The 15541-nt window shown below is 39.8% G+C and overlaps 2 protein-coding genes across 4 annotated transcripts in view; both read right to left on the bottom strand.

Annotated features, from left to right (window-relative positions):
- Positions 1-1055: 1055 nt before the first annotated feature.
- Positions 1056-6061, bottom strand: ISCA1 (iron-sulfur cluster assembly 1). The gene is made up of 4 exons (XM_005522625.2): positions 5925-6061; positions 3757-3810; positions 1994-2099; positions 1056-1502 (listed from the first exon to the last, which is right to left on the bottom strand). Exons 1-4 carry the CDS (start codon positions 6003-6005, stop codon positions 1354-1356), a joined length of 390 nt encoding a protein of 129 aa, XP_005522682.2. The 5' UTR covers positions 6006-6061; the 3' UTR covers positions 1056-1353.
- A 3524-nt stretch (positions 6062-9585) lies between these two features.
- Positions 9586-15541, bottom strand: part of TUT7 (terminal uridylyl transferase 7) — a 33754-nt gene continuing 27798 nt past the window's right edge. For all 3 annotated transcript variants that reach the window (XM_005522623.3, XM_088054201.1, XM_014252348.2), the window contains exons 26-29: positions 14278-14597; positions 12409-12482; positions 12176-12239; positions 9586-10612 (exon numbers count right to left, since the gene is read on the bottom strand). In XM_005522623.3, coding sequence (XP_005522680.2) covers positions 10545-10612; positions 12176-12239; positions 12409-12482; positions 14278-14597 — 526 coding nt within the window. In that variant the 3' untranslated portion in view covers positions 9586-10544. The remainder of the gene's footprint in view (positions 10613-12175; positions 12240-12408; positions 12483-14277; positions 14598-15541) is intronic.

Genomic DNA, 15541 nt, shown 5'->3' with positions numbered 1-15541 from the left:
ATGTTCTTTTCTGCATGTGAGCACCCGAGCTGCACAGTGTTATCTCTGGACAATCAGGAGATAAAGGGTGGAACAGTTCCTCTCTCGTACCAGGTTTTGGGACGGTCTGGAGAGACATTTACACTTCTGTCTCAGCACCACTGAAGAACTGCTGAAGACTTTGTAAGCTTGAAAGACACTTGTTTACAAAAAACATAATTCGGATTAAGTAAATTAAAAAAAAAAATATCCTCTTACAGTATTTTAATTACTGCCTAGATTAATTTAAAAATAATATGAAATACTAAAGGTCTTTTTCTAATTAAAAATACTTTTTCTCCTGTTATCAAGTTAACCTCAAGACAGGAGTTAAACATAGGGGACCATAAAGTTTGGTGAAAAAATTCTACTACCTACAGAGTTATGAAAAAGAGTTCAAACTCTAACAAAATTAGTAGCACGCATGATCACAAAGAAAAAAAAAGTAATGAGAAATCTGAGATCTGTCTCTCAAAAAAAGTTTTCATAGATTTTGGTGCAAACACAGCACATTCTGTGAACATGGGGAATGAGAATGTGGAAGCAGTTTTACCACCACTGCAAATTAATTGAGACAAGATGAAAAACTGAAATGTGAAAAACAAGGCCTGTGTATCATTTTTTAGCCCTCCAGCGCCCAGATACTTCATGCTTTGAAAATGACCAAGTACAGCAGGGACTGTGCTTTCGACAAAGAAAGGAAAAGAATTAAAATTAGGCTAGTCCTCTTCAAAGTGTATCTACAACCAGCGCTACCATAGCCTACCACTATATTAATACATGAACATTTTTATTTCCCTGAATATAAGGGAAAATAAACCACCAGAAAACACACTTGTAAAAAGATGAAAGCATTGGAAAACTACAAAGTAAGCAAGGACTGCGTGTTTGTATATATAAATCTTTATAAATACTCACATAGAAATGATTGTGATTTTTTGTTCATTGGTTTGTTTTCCCCAGATCAAAGCAGAACACAATGTATTCTTTCAAATGGGTTTAGAATGAGGAAGTATGAGTATGATTGACAAAACAAATGACAGAGGAAAAGAACAGTGAAATTTTATTTCCTTGGCAAGTGGAAGTACAGAGATGTTACTGTAGCACTCACTGTTCTTACCTTTTAGATGTTAATTCATCATAAATTAAAGCATAACTACAACAGTGGTGGAATTTAACACACAGCTTATATTTTCAAATACTTAAGTTTATTTTTCTTAATAGTATCCCCACTTTACGCAGCCTACAAAATGCGCTTGCTGAAGAAAATGCATCTGCTTCTGAAAATCGTAATAGCAAGTGTTTTGGGCTGCTCAAAGAAGTAGTCCTGAAATTTCAGATGTTAAAGCTTTCTCCACAACCACATGTTCCTTTGATGTTTGGATTATTGAAGACAAATTCACTGGACAGTTTGTCTTCTACATAGTCCATTTCAGTTCCTAGAAGTGTCAGCTGTGCCTTCTTTTCAATAAACACTCTAACCCCTTGAAAGGAACAGAAAACCAGAAATTACATACAACAAAACCATCATTCAATTTGAAATTCTCTTCTGACCGGTAATTAAAAAAAAAGGAAGCTAAGACTACAACTTGGTTTCCCTGGCCTAATGTGGGGCACTTTCATCACTGTCTTCATTCTACCTGTAGAAGTCTGACAGAATTCTGGAACTGTTACTTATGTGTGCACATGAATGTCTTTTCTTTTGACAGGGGACAAAAAAAATGACACTGAGGGAAATAAGCTGTAGAAAAGGGCAACAAATCTCCCCTTGAGTGCACAATTCCCATGCATTACGGACAGTAACCCATTTCATTGGGTTACTGTCTGTAATGTCAACCCATCACTTTAAGCCCTTCTTAAAGTCTGTGAAGCCAACAAAATGCACAAAACTTTGACAATATAGATTTCTTCTCTCAAAATGACCAGGTTTCATTCCCCCACCACAAAAGCTTGTGCTGCTGCACCAGAAACTCACCATCTTGAACTACTTCTTCATCAGAGTCTCCTTTTGATTTTGTATATTCTAATGTGTAAGAAAGTCCATTGCATCCCCTTGTACGAACACCTACTTTCACACCTACCTAAAGAAAAAGAAACAATGAAAACCACCACATGCATGACTTCCTTTTTAAAACCTATCAAGTTACATCAAGTTAAAAAGTATGCAGAACAATGAAATGCTGACCTTTATTTTTTTCCACTGCCTAAATGCAGAAATGAATTACTGTAACAGATAAGAAGTACCTTTCTTTTTTCTTTTATCAATTTAACTGCCAAGGTAAAAAAAAACCATCTGATGCTTGCTGGAATGGATCATGCCATATAGTATGTTAGGTTTTTGAAGTAACAAACCATTGGCACACCTGTAGGAATGAGGTCTCAAAAAGAAAGTCAAATTTCAAAGACAGGTACTTTTGTAACTTCAAATTACAGTTTACTCAGATGCTAATTCAGGTACAATGACAAGATTATACATAGCAACATAATTATGAAGCTGTGAGGCCAAAACAAGGGCGGTTACTAGATTATCATAGAACTCTTGTAATGACACCACCACTTGAAACCAAAGTTCTGAAAAACGTACTTTGATTTTTCATTAATTGCCAGCCTCACTTAAGAAGCAAACCCCTCCCTAAATCAAGTATATGTGCATGTGTACTGTTTTAACCAAAGCCAACTTAGTCAATGTTTGTAACATTCACAGCATTCAACAAGTCTGACAAAAAGAGCATCCATATATGGAAAAAGCTGAGAAGTTTTAACAAAGTAGAAAACTATTTGTAAGAATCTTTAAGAAGTACATATATCACTATCTATACACCAGTGCTTCTTAACTGAAGAGGCAGATTTTATCATCTATGTCTATACATTGTGATAAAAATGTATCAAAATGTAACATTTCTCATCACATGGACTCTCCAGACAAACTGCATCAGATCCTGTCACATTAAACACCTTTCTCTACAGGAACTGTTACAAATAATGGGTTGGAAAACGCAAACACCATTTACAGCCAGGAAATGACTGACAATATAAATTGTAGGCCCAGGGCTTCCTTAGGATGGTTTAAAACATTAGAACAAATAAATCTAGTTAGTTGCAAACATGCAGGAAGCAAAATAAACAATGGCCTTAGTTGATAAAAGAAATATTCTTGAAACAATACTGTAAAACAAAACTAATGCTTGTTTTTACAATGGTTATAAAAGAAGACTCTGTGTGTCTTTTCCTCAAGAAGATGACAAACTCATTATCTGGTGAAACACTGGTTACTTAAAAAACACATTGTCTGGCAAGTTGTCTAAGATTTAGATGTTCTCCAATGCATATGAATATAATTTTACTATTGCATACTTCACAATGAAAATTCCTACAAGAACTTAAATAACAGCTGAAGAGCTCTCTTGCTATCAGAAATCACTACTATGCCACACTAATGGGTTTCATTAAAATGCAGCTCAAAAATATCTGAAGCTTAAAGTTTTTCCAGCTTTATTAATCTCAACAGTAACTGTATAGTGAAATGTCATTACAGTCTGTTGCTTCCTTCATTTCATTTTATAACAAGACAAAGCTGGATATGCAAATAAGCTTATGCATTCCCCACCAAAGAAGATGTTAACATCTCTAACAAACACCTCAGGGTTCAGTTCAAACCTCTAAGCTAGAAATGCTTTGCAATCATGAGCTGTGCTAATACCTTAGCATACCCTACAGACTGACCCTGTCTACACTTACATGGTCAGGTTTATCTTTCAGAAGCTCTTTTATCTTCTGGACAGCAGAAGGGGTCTGAAAGACAAAAGCATACATATACGTTTGATTTTGTTTTGTTTATTTGCAGTGAGTGCTTACATGTATTGAAGACGCCTGTAAGATGCTGTAAAACAGATGTCTGCTCCATCTAACTGACACAGAGCACACCAGCTCTCCTCTCCTCACCCACACAGCCAGCAAACAGGTATCTCAAGAATTCAATCCTTAATCCTTAACAGTGGGGTTTTGGCTGTTAGAACATCAGAATGGCTTCGGATGGAAGAGAGCCTCAAAGATAATCTAGTTCCAACACCCCTGCCATGAGCAGGGACAGTTGGCCAAGTTGGTCAAGGCCTTATCCAAACCGGCCCTGACCACATCCAGAATTTCCCTGGGCAACCCGTTCCAGTGTTGCACCTCCCTCACAGTAACAAATTTCTTACTAATACCTCATCTAAATCTCCCCCTTGTCTTATCACTAAGAGAAGAAGTGATCACTAAGATCACTCATCACTCCCGATGAGGAGTCCTTCTCCAGCTTCCCTGCAGGTCCCCTGAAAATTGGTTGCCATAAGGTCTCCAGACAACCTTCTCTTCTTCAAGCTGGACAGCCCCAACCTTCTCAATCTGTCTTTGTAAGGGAGCTGGCTGCAGTCCTCTTACCAATTTTGTGGCCTCCTGTGGACTTGCTCCATGACCTTCTTATGTTGTAGACCCCAGAGCTGAATGCACAGCAGAGCAGAGCAGAGCAGCAGAATCCCCTCCCTGGCCCTGATACCCATGCTGCTTTGGATGCAGCCCAGGATACAAATGGCTTTCCGGCTGCAAGTGCTCATATCTGGCTCATGTCCAGCCTCTCATCAACCATCAGACTTAACTCTTTCTTCATACGGCTGCTCTCAACCCATTCTTCACCTAACCTGTTGGTGTGCCTGGTATTGCCCTGACCTAGGTGCAGGACCCTGCATTTCATTTTGCTGAACTTCATGAAGTTTGTATCAGCCCACCTCTCAAGCCTGTCAAGATCCATGTTGCTTCCTTGCAAAATTTCCCCCCAAAATCACAACCCTAATTCAATCAAGTAGCTCTGTTCTTGTAAAAATTTTGTTGTGTACCTATTACAGACAAAAATTAGTTAGCTACAGATGGCTTATTGTCTACTTCTGTCTCCCTATTAACCCTAAGGGAGCCTTTAACTTAACAGCAGATAAAATTCACCATTTATGCAGATCTAGTTGATGCAGAAATGCAAGAATACAATGCAAACGTCAAAATTTCCATTACATCCCCACAAGTTTCTAAGACACCGAGAAAAGCATTAGTGAAGTTCTTACTATGAGCCGAATTAAACACAGAAAGCAAATGCCAAGTACACTTGCAGTAGAAAATAATTTCTAATTACCACTACCACTCTTGTTAGAGACCCTCTACTGAGCAAGAATTACCTGCTCTGACAAACGACTGAACTTGTGTGCACTCGATCTGCCCCTGTTCCTGCGAGGAATTGACCGTACTTTTCTCTGCAGTGATCCCTCTCAGAGTCAGAGGCTGGAAAAGACCTCTGAGATTATCGAGTCCAACCTATGACCGAACACCATGTTTTCCAAGTTTGTCCTCTACAGCACGGGCGCTAGTACAGAACGCACGCACTTTATTATTAACAACAGCATGTAATGCCTTCTTGGAAATAACCAACGAGACAGCCTCGGTAGATAACGCATTACCCTTTTTCAAAACAATTTAATCAAATACTCTTTTTTAGGGTGTCTATGCGACAAGGCCCCACGCTCGCAGGGGCGGCACCGGTGCTGCCCCGGAACTCTGCGGTTCCGCAGACGGAGCGGCGGAGCGCCGGGCCTGCTCTCAGCGGCACTGGCCAGAGTAGGAGATACCGCCTCTCGACTAGGCAGGGGGAAGAGGAGCCCCCTGCAGCCTGCCCGCCACAGCCGCCCCGCTGGGGTTACCGACGCCCGCGGATCCCGGCCCGGCGCTGCCCGGCCGAGCGGGCACAGCCCAGCGGGGAGGCCCGTTCCCGCCCCTGTCCCTGTGCCGCCCCACTGCCCGGGCCGGAGGGGCCCGTGGCGCAGCTCCCGCACCCGCGAGGTGCCGCGGTCCCCGGGTCCCGCCCGCTGCCCGTCCGCACCACTGACCAGCGTGAGGGCGGCGCGGTTCGCCTGGATCCTGCGCTTGCTGACGGCGCGCACCGTGGCGCGCACCACGGACGAGGCCATGGCCCGGCGCCCTCGGCCACGGGCAGCGCCGCCCACACGCCGTGACGCCACCGCGCATAGGCCGCGAGCGGGGACGGGCGGGGGCGGCTCCACCCCGGGACCGGCGCCCGGTCCGGCTCCGGCCTCCGCCCCAGGGCGGGGCTCCGCAAGCAGCGGGGCTGCGCGCCGAGATAAGCGGCAAAGGGAGCCGGGACGCCCTGCCCTTCAGCTGCCCCTGCGGAGGCCGCGGCAAAACAGCCTCCCAGGTGTCACAAGGAAAGGCGAGGTTTTTCTGAAACCCTTTAATGATTGGTCTGTTAGCGCTCTTGAAGGTTCAAGTTAACAGGTTACGGAATAACAATTTTATTAATTCAGAATGCTAGGGGTTTGGAATGGAGCTTGAAGATCACCTAGTCCCGACCGTTTTGCTGTGGGCAGGGACACCTCACACTAGACTAGGTTGGTCAAGGCCTTATCCAGAACTTCCCTGGGCAACCCATTCCAGTGTGCACCTCCCTCACAGTAACAAATTTCTTTGTAATACTTAATCTAAATCAGCCCCTTGTCTTAACACTGATGAAGAGTCCTGATGAAGAGTCTCCAAGTTCCCTGTAGGGCCCCTGCAGATACTGGAAGGTTGCAGTGAGGTCTCAGATAACTTTCTCTTCTTCAAGCTGAACAGCCCCAACCTTCTGATCCCTTCTTCATAACGGAGGTGGCTGCATTCCTCTTATCAATGCAGAGGAGGCCACACACTCAAACAGTTCCATATCCTTCTGGAGGCCTCAGGGCTGGATATGGTGGTCCAAGTGGTGTCTCACAAGAGGGGCAGAATCCCCTCCCTGGTCCTGCTGCTTTAGATGCAGCCTAGAATTCTGACATGTTAAGGTTCAAGGACTGCTGGTGAGAGTAGCTGACTGGAAAAACATATTCAAAGCAATATATTAATTCAAAGCAATGTATTAAAAAACTCTAATCCCTAACAAAAGTGAGCTTGAGACAATCATTTACCATCATAGAACACTATTCTTACCCCAGAGTTGTCTCCATAGGGGCAAAGAGAGTTTGAGCCTGTCAACTGATTCCAGAAGCTACAGTGGAGTCTTTACTAGCTTCTCACCCTTGTGAATTCACTTTTGTACTATCTTCTTCTGTTTAGATGGAGCTTAAGTGTCTGTAGCCATATAGCTTACCCAATGAGGGGTGGTTGTATGTTGGGGGCAGGTAACTCAGAATATATAATGTGTCAGCCTAAGGAGGGTGATTTCACAGAAGCCGATTCCACAACAGGACATTCTCCTTTATCTCTGTCGGTTTTCAGCTGCTATACAAGCTGTTCAGCAGCCAGAAAGGACCACAAAGTTTAAGGCAAGAGCCTTGCTACAATGAATGCTATTCCACCCACCTTAAGCATGTATAGTGAGTCAGGTATGCTGGCCACAGTCCATCCTGGGAGTAGTAATCCTATTTTCCTCTATAATTTCTATACTGTTATCTTTTTACCCCCAAGCATTTTCCCACACCAGGGAACAATGGAGGCCCATGAGTACATAGTCTGTCACCTACAAAATACAGGAACAGAATGTGAATACTTGTTGACCATCACACTGGCAAGCATTTAACAATGCATATGGCTATTCAATAGGAAGCTTTGGTCAGCAGGCAAAATCTATGTGCAGTGTGATCCAGTTTGGACAAATCCCTGAGAGAAGTGCACGGGACCTGGAATCAGTGACTATGATCCATCACAGACAATGCATTGTCTGCCCTCCTACTGACCAGGATTCCTGCCCTTTCCTACAGGTTCATGCCGGTCTGGGGCTGAGTGAAAGGATGGCCATGCAGTGGTCAGGGCTCAACTGCACTTCTTTATTTATCCCTGCTTGGTACAGAAGCATCGTGTGAGGAGAGCTCAAAAGCTGCTGGATGAACTGAGCTGCCATTCCCCAACTCCTGGTGGCTACAGCAACATGACTTGCAAGAAACCCCAATAGCCTTGGTACAGGGACACTCTTGGCATTACTTTAAGTATGCTGGCTACATCAGAAGGTAAACAAGTACTTATTTTTCATTTTCACATTCCAGCATTCTTAAATATGCTAAATACTTTAAATCGCTGTTTATGAAGTCCAAGCACAAGAACATTGGGTCTCATCACCTCACTCCCTGATTCTGGGCTTAGTAGTTCTGAAGAGCTTGATAGTAAGTAAGATGAGTTATGGTTTTTTTATATATATAACTATGCTACTGCTCTTTACTGAGGCACAGTACTACTACCTCAAATATAAAGATAGCAGGTGTGTAAAGAAAGTTGCATTTTTCTTTAGCTACAAGAAGGGTGTCTTCAAATGTAATTCATGCACACTGAGCATGGTTCTCAACTAAACTATTCCTACTTAGGGGTGTGGGCTTTAATGGATTATTGAAGTCAGTACACTTGAAGGGGGGAAGCTTGTGTACAAATGCAGCTAATACCTTAATCATTCACACTCACCATGCAGGCACAAAGGATGCTTCCAATCATCATTCCTTAGTCCCCTGTCTGATGAATCAATCTGTGCATGGAAGACTGAGCATGGACTAGAAAAACAGACTTCTCCCAGAGAAGATAAATGCAAAAATCAGTTTTAAAATCTAATTAATTCAAGTGAGTAACAAGAAATATTGATGTTATCAGCGGAAGAAAAAGTCAACAACTTTCCATGCTAGAAAACTTCCATTCTAAGCAGCTATTTCTACGCCTAGAAACTTGCTAATGAAGGTAATTTTTTATATGGCTTCTGTGGCTCTTAGAAAAATGTGAAGATGTTTATAAAAGAAATTGCTGTGTATTAAATAAATTTAAGTAAAATTTTAACATACAGGGAAACAGTTTTAAATAGAGCTATGAAACTAATCTCACCAGAATAGTAAGATTAGGGAAAATGGATGTGTGTGATCTAGTAGTTAAACACCTAAATGACATTGACTTACCTGTATAAGAAAATTAACTGTGTTGCAAACCCAGATGAAAAACTTGATCTTTCTCAGCACTGATAACCTACTATTCACAGCATAAAACATATTTCAACTTTGGAAACTCAGACATCAAAAGCATGTGAAATTCATGTGAAGTATGATGACAGCACTTTTTTTCTAATAAAAAAGGCAGCATAAATAAACAACTGTGTGTCTCTTCATATCATTAAGAAAGACAGAGTATGCACCTGGTTCAGAAGAGGTTTATACACTTCATTTCCACCAGCAAAATTGGAATTAACTCTGAACAGAAAGCTAAATAAAGCACAAAGATAAAATGCTTGAAAATGTGTTTAGGAAAGAACACAGAAGAAATTATTTGTGAAAGCAGCACATCTAAAAGCTCAGATAGCTGACTTCAAATGGGTGAAAACCAAAACAAGACTTAGGATGCTTGTTCCCTAAGACCCCTTTGGCAATTCTAGCTTTCAAATTCCATAAAAGTAGATTGATAGGGAAAAAAAAACCTGAATATGATGGTTCTAAATCCAGATAATTATAGTAAGATAACATTAACTCTACATTTATGTCTGGAATATTGAAAACTACAACCTCAGGAAAAAATAGAGAAACTTAAGTCTGATTTTCACTTTTTTTTTTAAATTTATTTCAGATTCATAAATTAACAGTGGTTTCAATTTCAACATGTAACTAATTCTTTTCTGAACAAGATAAGATGGTACATTACCACCTCTGGAAGGACTTCAAGTAAAGTAAAATCCTGCTACGAATTAATGTAAATTCTTGACTGGTACAAGGATCTTCTTCACATTCTATGAAAATGGACGTCTATTTTTCCCCAGTTGCTAATATAATACCTCTGTTTCTTAAAGCAGTTTTGTTGTATCCCCAAGGCCTTGAAAAAGATTCTTAGCAGCAACAAAACAGGACTGACCTGTTACCTAGTCTTTCTTTCTTTCTTCTTGAATGCGAGCACAGCAGCAAATGAACTCCCATAAAATCACAGAACAGAAAACAACCTCATAAAATCTGAGTGGCATTGCTTATCCAAAGATTGTTTTACATATGATGGACTAGTGTCTATGTCTTTAGTTCTCTGGAGAAATAAAAAAGAATATACCGGTCTACAAACATCTCGAACACTTGCACAAGGATTCAGTAAACAATCAACATTAATAAATATCATTTGCTCCTTCAAAAGATTCATTTTTGAAGAAAATATAATTTATTTGGCTAGCACATAGTTTTAGTGCAGTTTAAAATGGGCAGGTGGAACAACAAAACCCTGAATACAGTCCATTTTTAGTAACTGCCCTTTTCTAAATTCATTACCTAGTAAACAAATACAAAACATCATGGCTTTCTATTAAAATGCTCAAACAATCTATTAAAGAGCAGGGGTCTGTATGAAAATCCACAGTGGCTTGTACTAGCAATCTAAAAGAAAACACCCATATTTTCATTGAACTTAAGCTGAAGGTTGTCTATGCTGCTGTCCTGTGAACTCAGATGCTTTAGCCAAAAACATTTCTTTCAAGTGAACGATGGACCTGTGTCGCAATTTGTCAGTGCTAATATCCCTCATGATTCTTGCTGGGTCCTCTTCTGTGAGGCTTTTCCCTGAGCCATGTATTTATTGGAAAGGCTGCCTAAATTGGGAGGAAGAAAGCAACATGCTTTAAAGGTATTTAAAAAAAATAAAAAGACATAAACCAACTGAAACAAAAAGATGGGAGAAAATTACTGTTAAGTCAAACTATAATGAAAGGATATACAGATCAACTTAAGATCATTACCTGCTGAAGGACAGAAGGAAATAACAAAATACAAAATGGAAAGGAGGCATTTTCTTGAACTAAACACCTAATGACAAACTACTTTGTGTTACAAGCCTTCCAGTGAACACAAAAAAATCCAATGTGTCTTCCCAACAAAACTGATAATTTTATTTTAGATACTTAATTGCAGACAAGTCTTTCCAAACTTCAGTAAACTAATTAGGTCCCCCTCCAACTGCAGAGAGATTAGTGTATTATATACCCATGCTGCTGGAAAGGTTTGCAGAGTCATCCTGGAAATTCTAATTAAAACAAAAGCAGCAGTTCTTAAAATCTTCATTGTACTTGTTAACAAGTGTGTGAAATTACTGTAAGGAAGCTACATTGTTAATCACACATTTAAAGCAAAACATCTCTGACTGAGAAAGCATACATAAAGGCCTTTATAGTACAGTATCACTGCTACTTCTAAATGCAGTTTTAACTTGTTTGCATTTTGGCAACTCAGACTAAGGATGTGGTCTGATAATCTCTATGTTAGTTTATTGTATATAATTCTAGACAATTACTGCAAGAAAGCCCCACAAGAAAGCATTCCATGTTTTGTCCCTGAAGAATCAGAGAACCCCATATAAGTTAAAACAGGACAGATTGATATAACTCCACCATACCCTGCTGCAAAATAAATCTACTAGAGTCAATGATAAAAAGGCACAGAAATGTTATGCCCAAGATTTGCTTCCAAAACAAAACTCAAAAACTGTACATTTTCCAGATTAAAAAAATAGGTGGCCTCAGCCCATTCAGCCCATTCAAGCTGCCACTGTGTTCAGCAAATGAGCTGAACATGATGAGGAATCATACAATTATAGAACAATCTGGGTTATCATTTAGTCCAACCTTCCTGCTGTGGGCAGGGACATCTGAACTAGATCAGGTTGCTCAGAGGTCCATCCAACCTCACCTTGGATGTTTTCAGGGATGAGGCATCCACCATCTCTCTGGGCAACCTATGCCAGTGTTTCACCATCCTCGTTGTAAAAAACTTTCTTCTTTAATCTAGTCTTTCAGTTTTAAACCATTACACCTTACTATTGCAACAGTCCCTGCAAAAAGTTTGTTCCCACCATTCTTACAGGCCCCTTACTAGAACTGAAAGGCCACAATATGTCTTCCTTGAAGCCTTCTTTTCTCTAGGCTGAACAGCCCCAATCCTCTCAGCCCCTCCACAGGGGAAGTGGCCCATCCCTCTAGTCATCTTGGAGACCTTCCTCTGGACTCACTGCCACAGTTTCATGTCCTTCCTGTGCTGGGACCCCAGAGCTGGATGCAGGGCTCCAGATGGGATCTAACCACAGCAGAGGGGCAGAATGCCCTCCCTCACTCTCCTGGCCAGGATTTTACACATAGTTTCTGAACTGAAGACATACAAACCTGACTGGGGACTCAAAAATACTCTTCCTTTTTGTTTCTTTTTTTCTTCATGCATAAGCACTCCCTATAAAAAACATACACACATCAATAAACTAACAGAAGTGAAGTATTTAATTTCACAATGTCAAAAGTCTTCCTTGAAATCACAGGTATAGCTTTTCTTAATTACATTATATGGACTTTAAAGCTTATAAAAAGTAAAAGATGAAACAAAAGTGACACATGGTGTTTACCTGATTTAATCCAGCATGTTTGAGAGCAGTCAATGAAGAAGGGGACCCACACAACACTTCTGGCTTTGAGCCATCTGAAAAAAATCATAAAAAGGAGCTGCTAATTGGAAACTAGTTTCCATTTCAGTTATCATAAGACAGAAAAATATAAAAATATTTTCTATCTAGAATCAGGAAATGTAGAATGTAGGGCATTGTTATTTTCTTCAATTTTGTAACATGGAAAACTCACATAATGTGATGACATATTTAAGCTAGGAACCTACAACAAATTAAGCTTTGTATCCTCCTCCAGAATCATGGAACTTAGAATGAATGAAGATAAGGTGGTAAGTGAAGTGTCTGTAGTCTCACAAAATGTAGCAATGCAAAGAGTGAAGTCTGAACTCTTTGATCCATTTGTTCATAGTACTTTATCCAACTAGAGAGATAGTACTTTATCCAACTTCAGGCACTAAACAAACAATAAAAGCCAAAGCCCAACCCATAGCAACTCTTTCTAATTCAAACATATTAATTCCCAAAATACAGATGATAGATAAAAATACCTATTGCAGAACTTATTATTTTAGACATATATACTGCACAGCCTAAGTACAGTTCTCATATGAAGAGTACTAAATATGATTGACTATGAAACAGTCAGGCATATTCCCCTCCACCTTAGCAGACTCAGTATCATGGCAAACAGAATAGCTGGAAAAGAAGTTCAGTGAGAAAAGGTCAAAGGTAAACAAACTCAAAAGTTAAATTTAGACTTGACATACACCTTCAAAAGGTCAGAAGCTGAATGAAGCATGGTTTCAATTTTTAATCAACTTTTCTGTCCATCCAGTACTTCTAGTGATCTATCAAAGTAAGAATACTTCTAAATACATTCACAATTCTGAACATACTTGCACCACTGTCCTCCCTCTTCCAGTGTTTTAACAGAGTCTTACGCCCTCTTCCACTAAATGCATCTGATTATGAAGAGTTTCCATATCTACAGCAGACAGAATATTTTTGCAAATAGAGAAAAGTTGGTCTGAAAAATATGCTTATATAAAAGACTTCAATCTGTTCCTTAAAGAGGTAAAGTCATGAGTAATTAGTAATACATTTTTTTTTCCAGCCTGAATTTAAATGCACCCAGATTTACCTACAGGAAAACAGTGATACTTTGTTCCTTTGGAAGCTAATTAAAAGTACCACGTACTGTCTTAAGTCTCAGTTTTATCATAGAAAGATATTCTTTAATAACATAAACAATGAGCGAAATTCCACCTTATTTGAAAGATGACTTAGACAATTAAACACTTTTTCTTAGCAGTATTCCATCCAGGTCTCTCAGTCAGGATCTGTAAGAAGAACTTCTGTATTGCTTCAAATACTGAGTTGTCAGAAACATTATTTTATTCACAAAATTCCATCTGAGCAAATCTGTACACTTTTCATACCAACTTTAGGGTCATATAGAATCATTCTGGTTTAGGTAATGTGAAAAGCTGTAATACCAGCTGTAATAAGCTAGGTTTTTTTGCTGCTGTTTTGTTGTAATTATGATGAACTCGAAGAGAAGCTGTAACTTGAAATTTTGGCAAGCTCATATAATGTGATGACAACGGAAGCAATTTCAACATATCTGATACTCACACCCTTTTTATTACAAATATCTTATCTACTAAGAGAAACCATGCCAAATCTCATGATACAGCACATTTCTGAAAGGAAGGTGAGGATGAAGGGAAAACAGTTAAATGTGACTACATTAAAAAAAAAACCCACATTTACATGAAGCAAAAACCTTATCTGTTAGTCAATCATGTTAAAAACATAAAAAAGCCCCATAAGTACTATTTAAACTACTCAGCTTGATCAGTTTCATACCTGCAACTCCTTTGTATTGAGGGCATTCTTTTTTAATATGACCTTCTCTCCCACAGATAAAACAACGTTTTTCTCTTACGTCTCTGTCTTCCAGGCGCTTCCATTTCTCTGCTGTCTGCCTGGGAGTCTTCTCCCTTCCACTTTCCACTATTACCCTTGCTAGCTTCCTCTTCTGAGGTGTACACAGGTGTGACTTTCCCTCCTTGATTAAATGCTCCTTTTCTGTTGGTTTATTCTGCATTTCTTTGTCCTCTTTGCTTCTTTTTTCCTTGATTTCTCCATATCTTTGTGTACCTTCATAATCACGATGCCGTCTTAGTCTGCAGGAGCAGAAAAGTGCTGAAGAATTCAGAGGCTTCACATTCACACAGAGTCAAAAAAAAAAAATGGAAATGCATGTGCTGTCCTTAGACAAAATAATTATTCCATGGGATAAATAAATTGCCATGCTTTTCCTTTGACTCTCCCACCAAATAGTGCTCCACTGATGTAACACATATTTAATAATTAAACTTTACAATTAGGTGATAATACAGTCCTAAATCCTCATAATTGGTACTAAAAAAACATAAGAACAGCTGAAAATTTGGCTGCTCAATTAGTAATGGAAGAGAAGAAACGCCAAGCAAAATACTAATGAAGTACAAAAAAATAGGGCTATAGTTCTGGGCTTTTTTCTGCTTCCACAATTCAACCAGAACTCAGCTCTTTCCTTCTGAAACTGTGCATATTCACTCCAAAAGTCTCTTCTTTTGAGCTTCTAACATTCTGTGTGATTTAAAGGTCTAGTAGTGAAGATGCACTACCACTGCCAGACTTGTTTCATCTAACAACTTTATACATGACTAGAAAAAGGAGACAGGAGTGAAACCTCCAAATCTGAAGATGATACCAGGCTCCTTTAGCCTGCGTTGGATGCATTGCTAATGGCTGGAAACTTGGAAAATACTTCACAAAACTGAATGAATGGCAAAAGAATGGCATGAGCTTCAAGATGAGCTTCTTTTTAAAAAAAAGCATAAAGGAAGACATAGGGAACTATAGGCTGGTCAGTCTCACCTCTGCCTGGTTAGATCATGGAGCAGTTCCTCCTGAAAACCATGCTAAGGCACAGAGAGGCAACTAGTGACAGCCAAGAGCAAATCATGCCTGACAAATCTGGCAGCTTTCTATAAAAATGGGTTTCAGAAGTAATGGGTAAGGAGGACTGACTGACATCATGTACCTGGATTTCTGCAAGATATTTGACACTGTCTTACACAAC

Source organism: Pseudopodoces humilis, chromosome 4, assembly GCF_049639895.1.
Source record: "Pseudopodoces humilis isolate 2021_Gansu_Grassland_sample_001 chromosome 4, ASM4963989v1, whole genome shotgun sequence".
Classification (NCBI taxonomy): Eukaryota; Metazoa; Chordata; class Aves; order Passeriformes; family Paridae; genus Pseudopodoces; species Pseudopodoces humilis.
The sequence above is the reverse complement of the archived record's forward strand: the minus strand, read 5'-3'. Positions and strand labels throughout refer to the sequence as shown.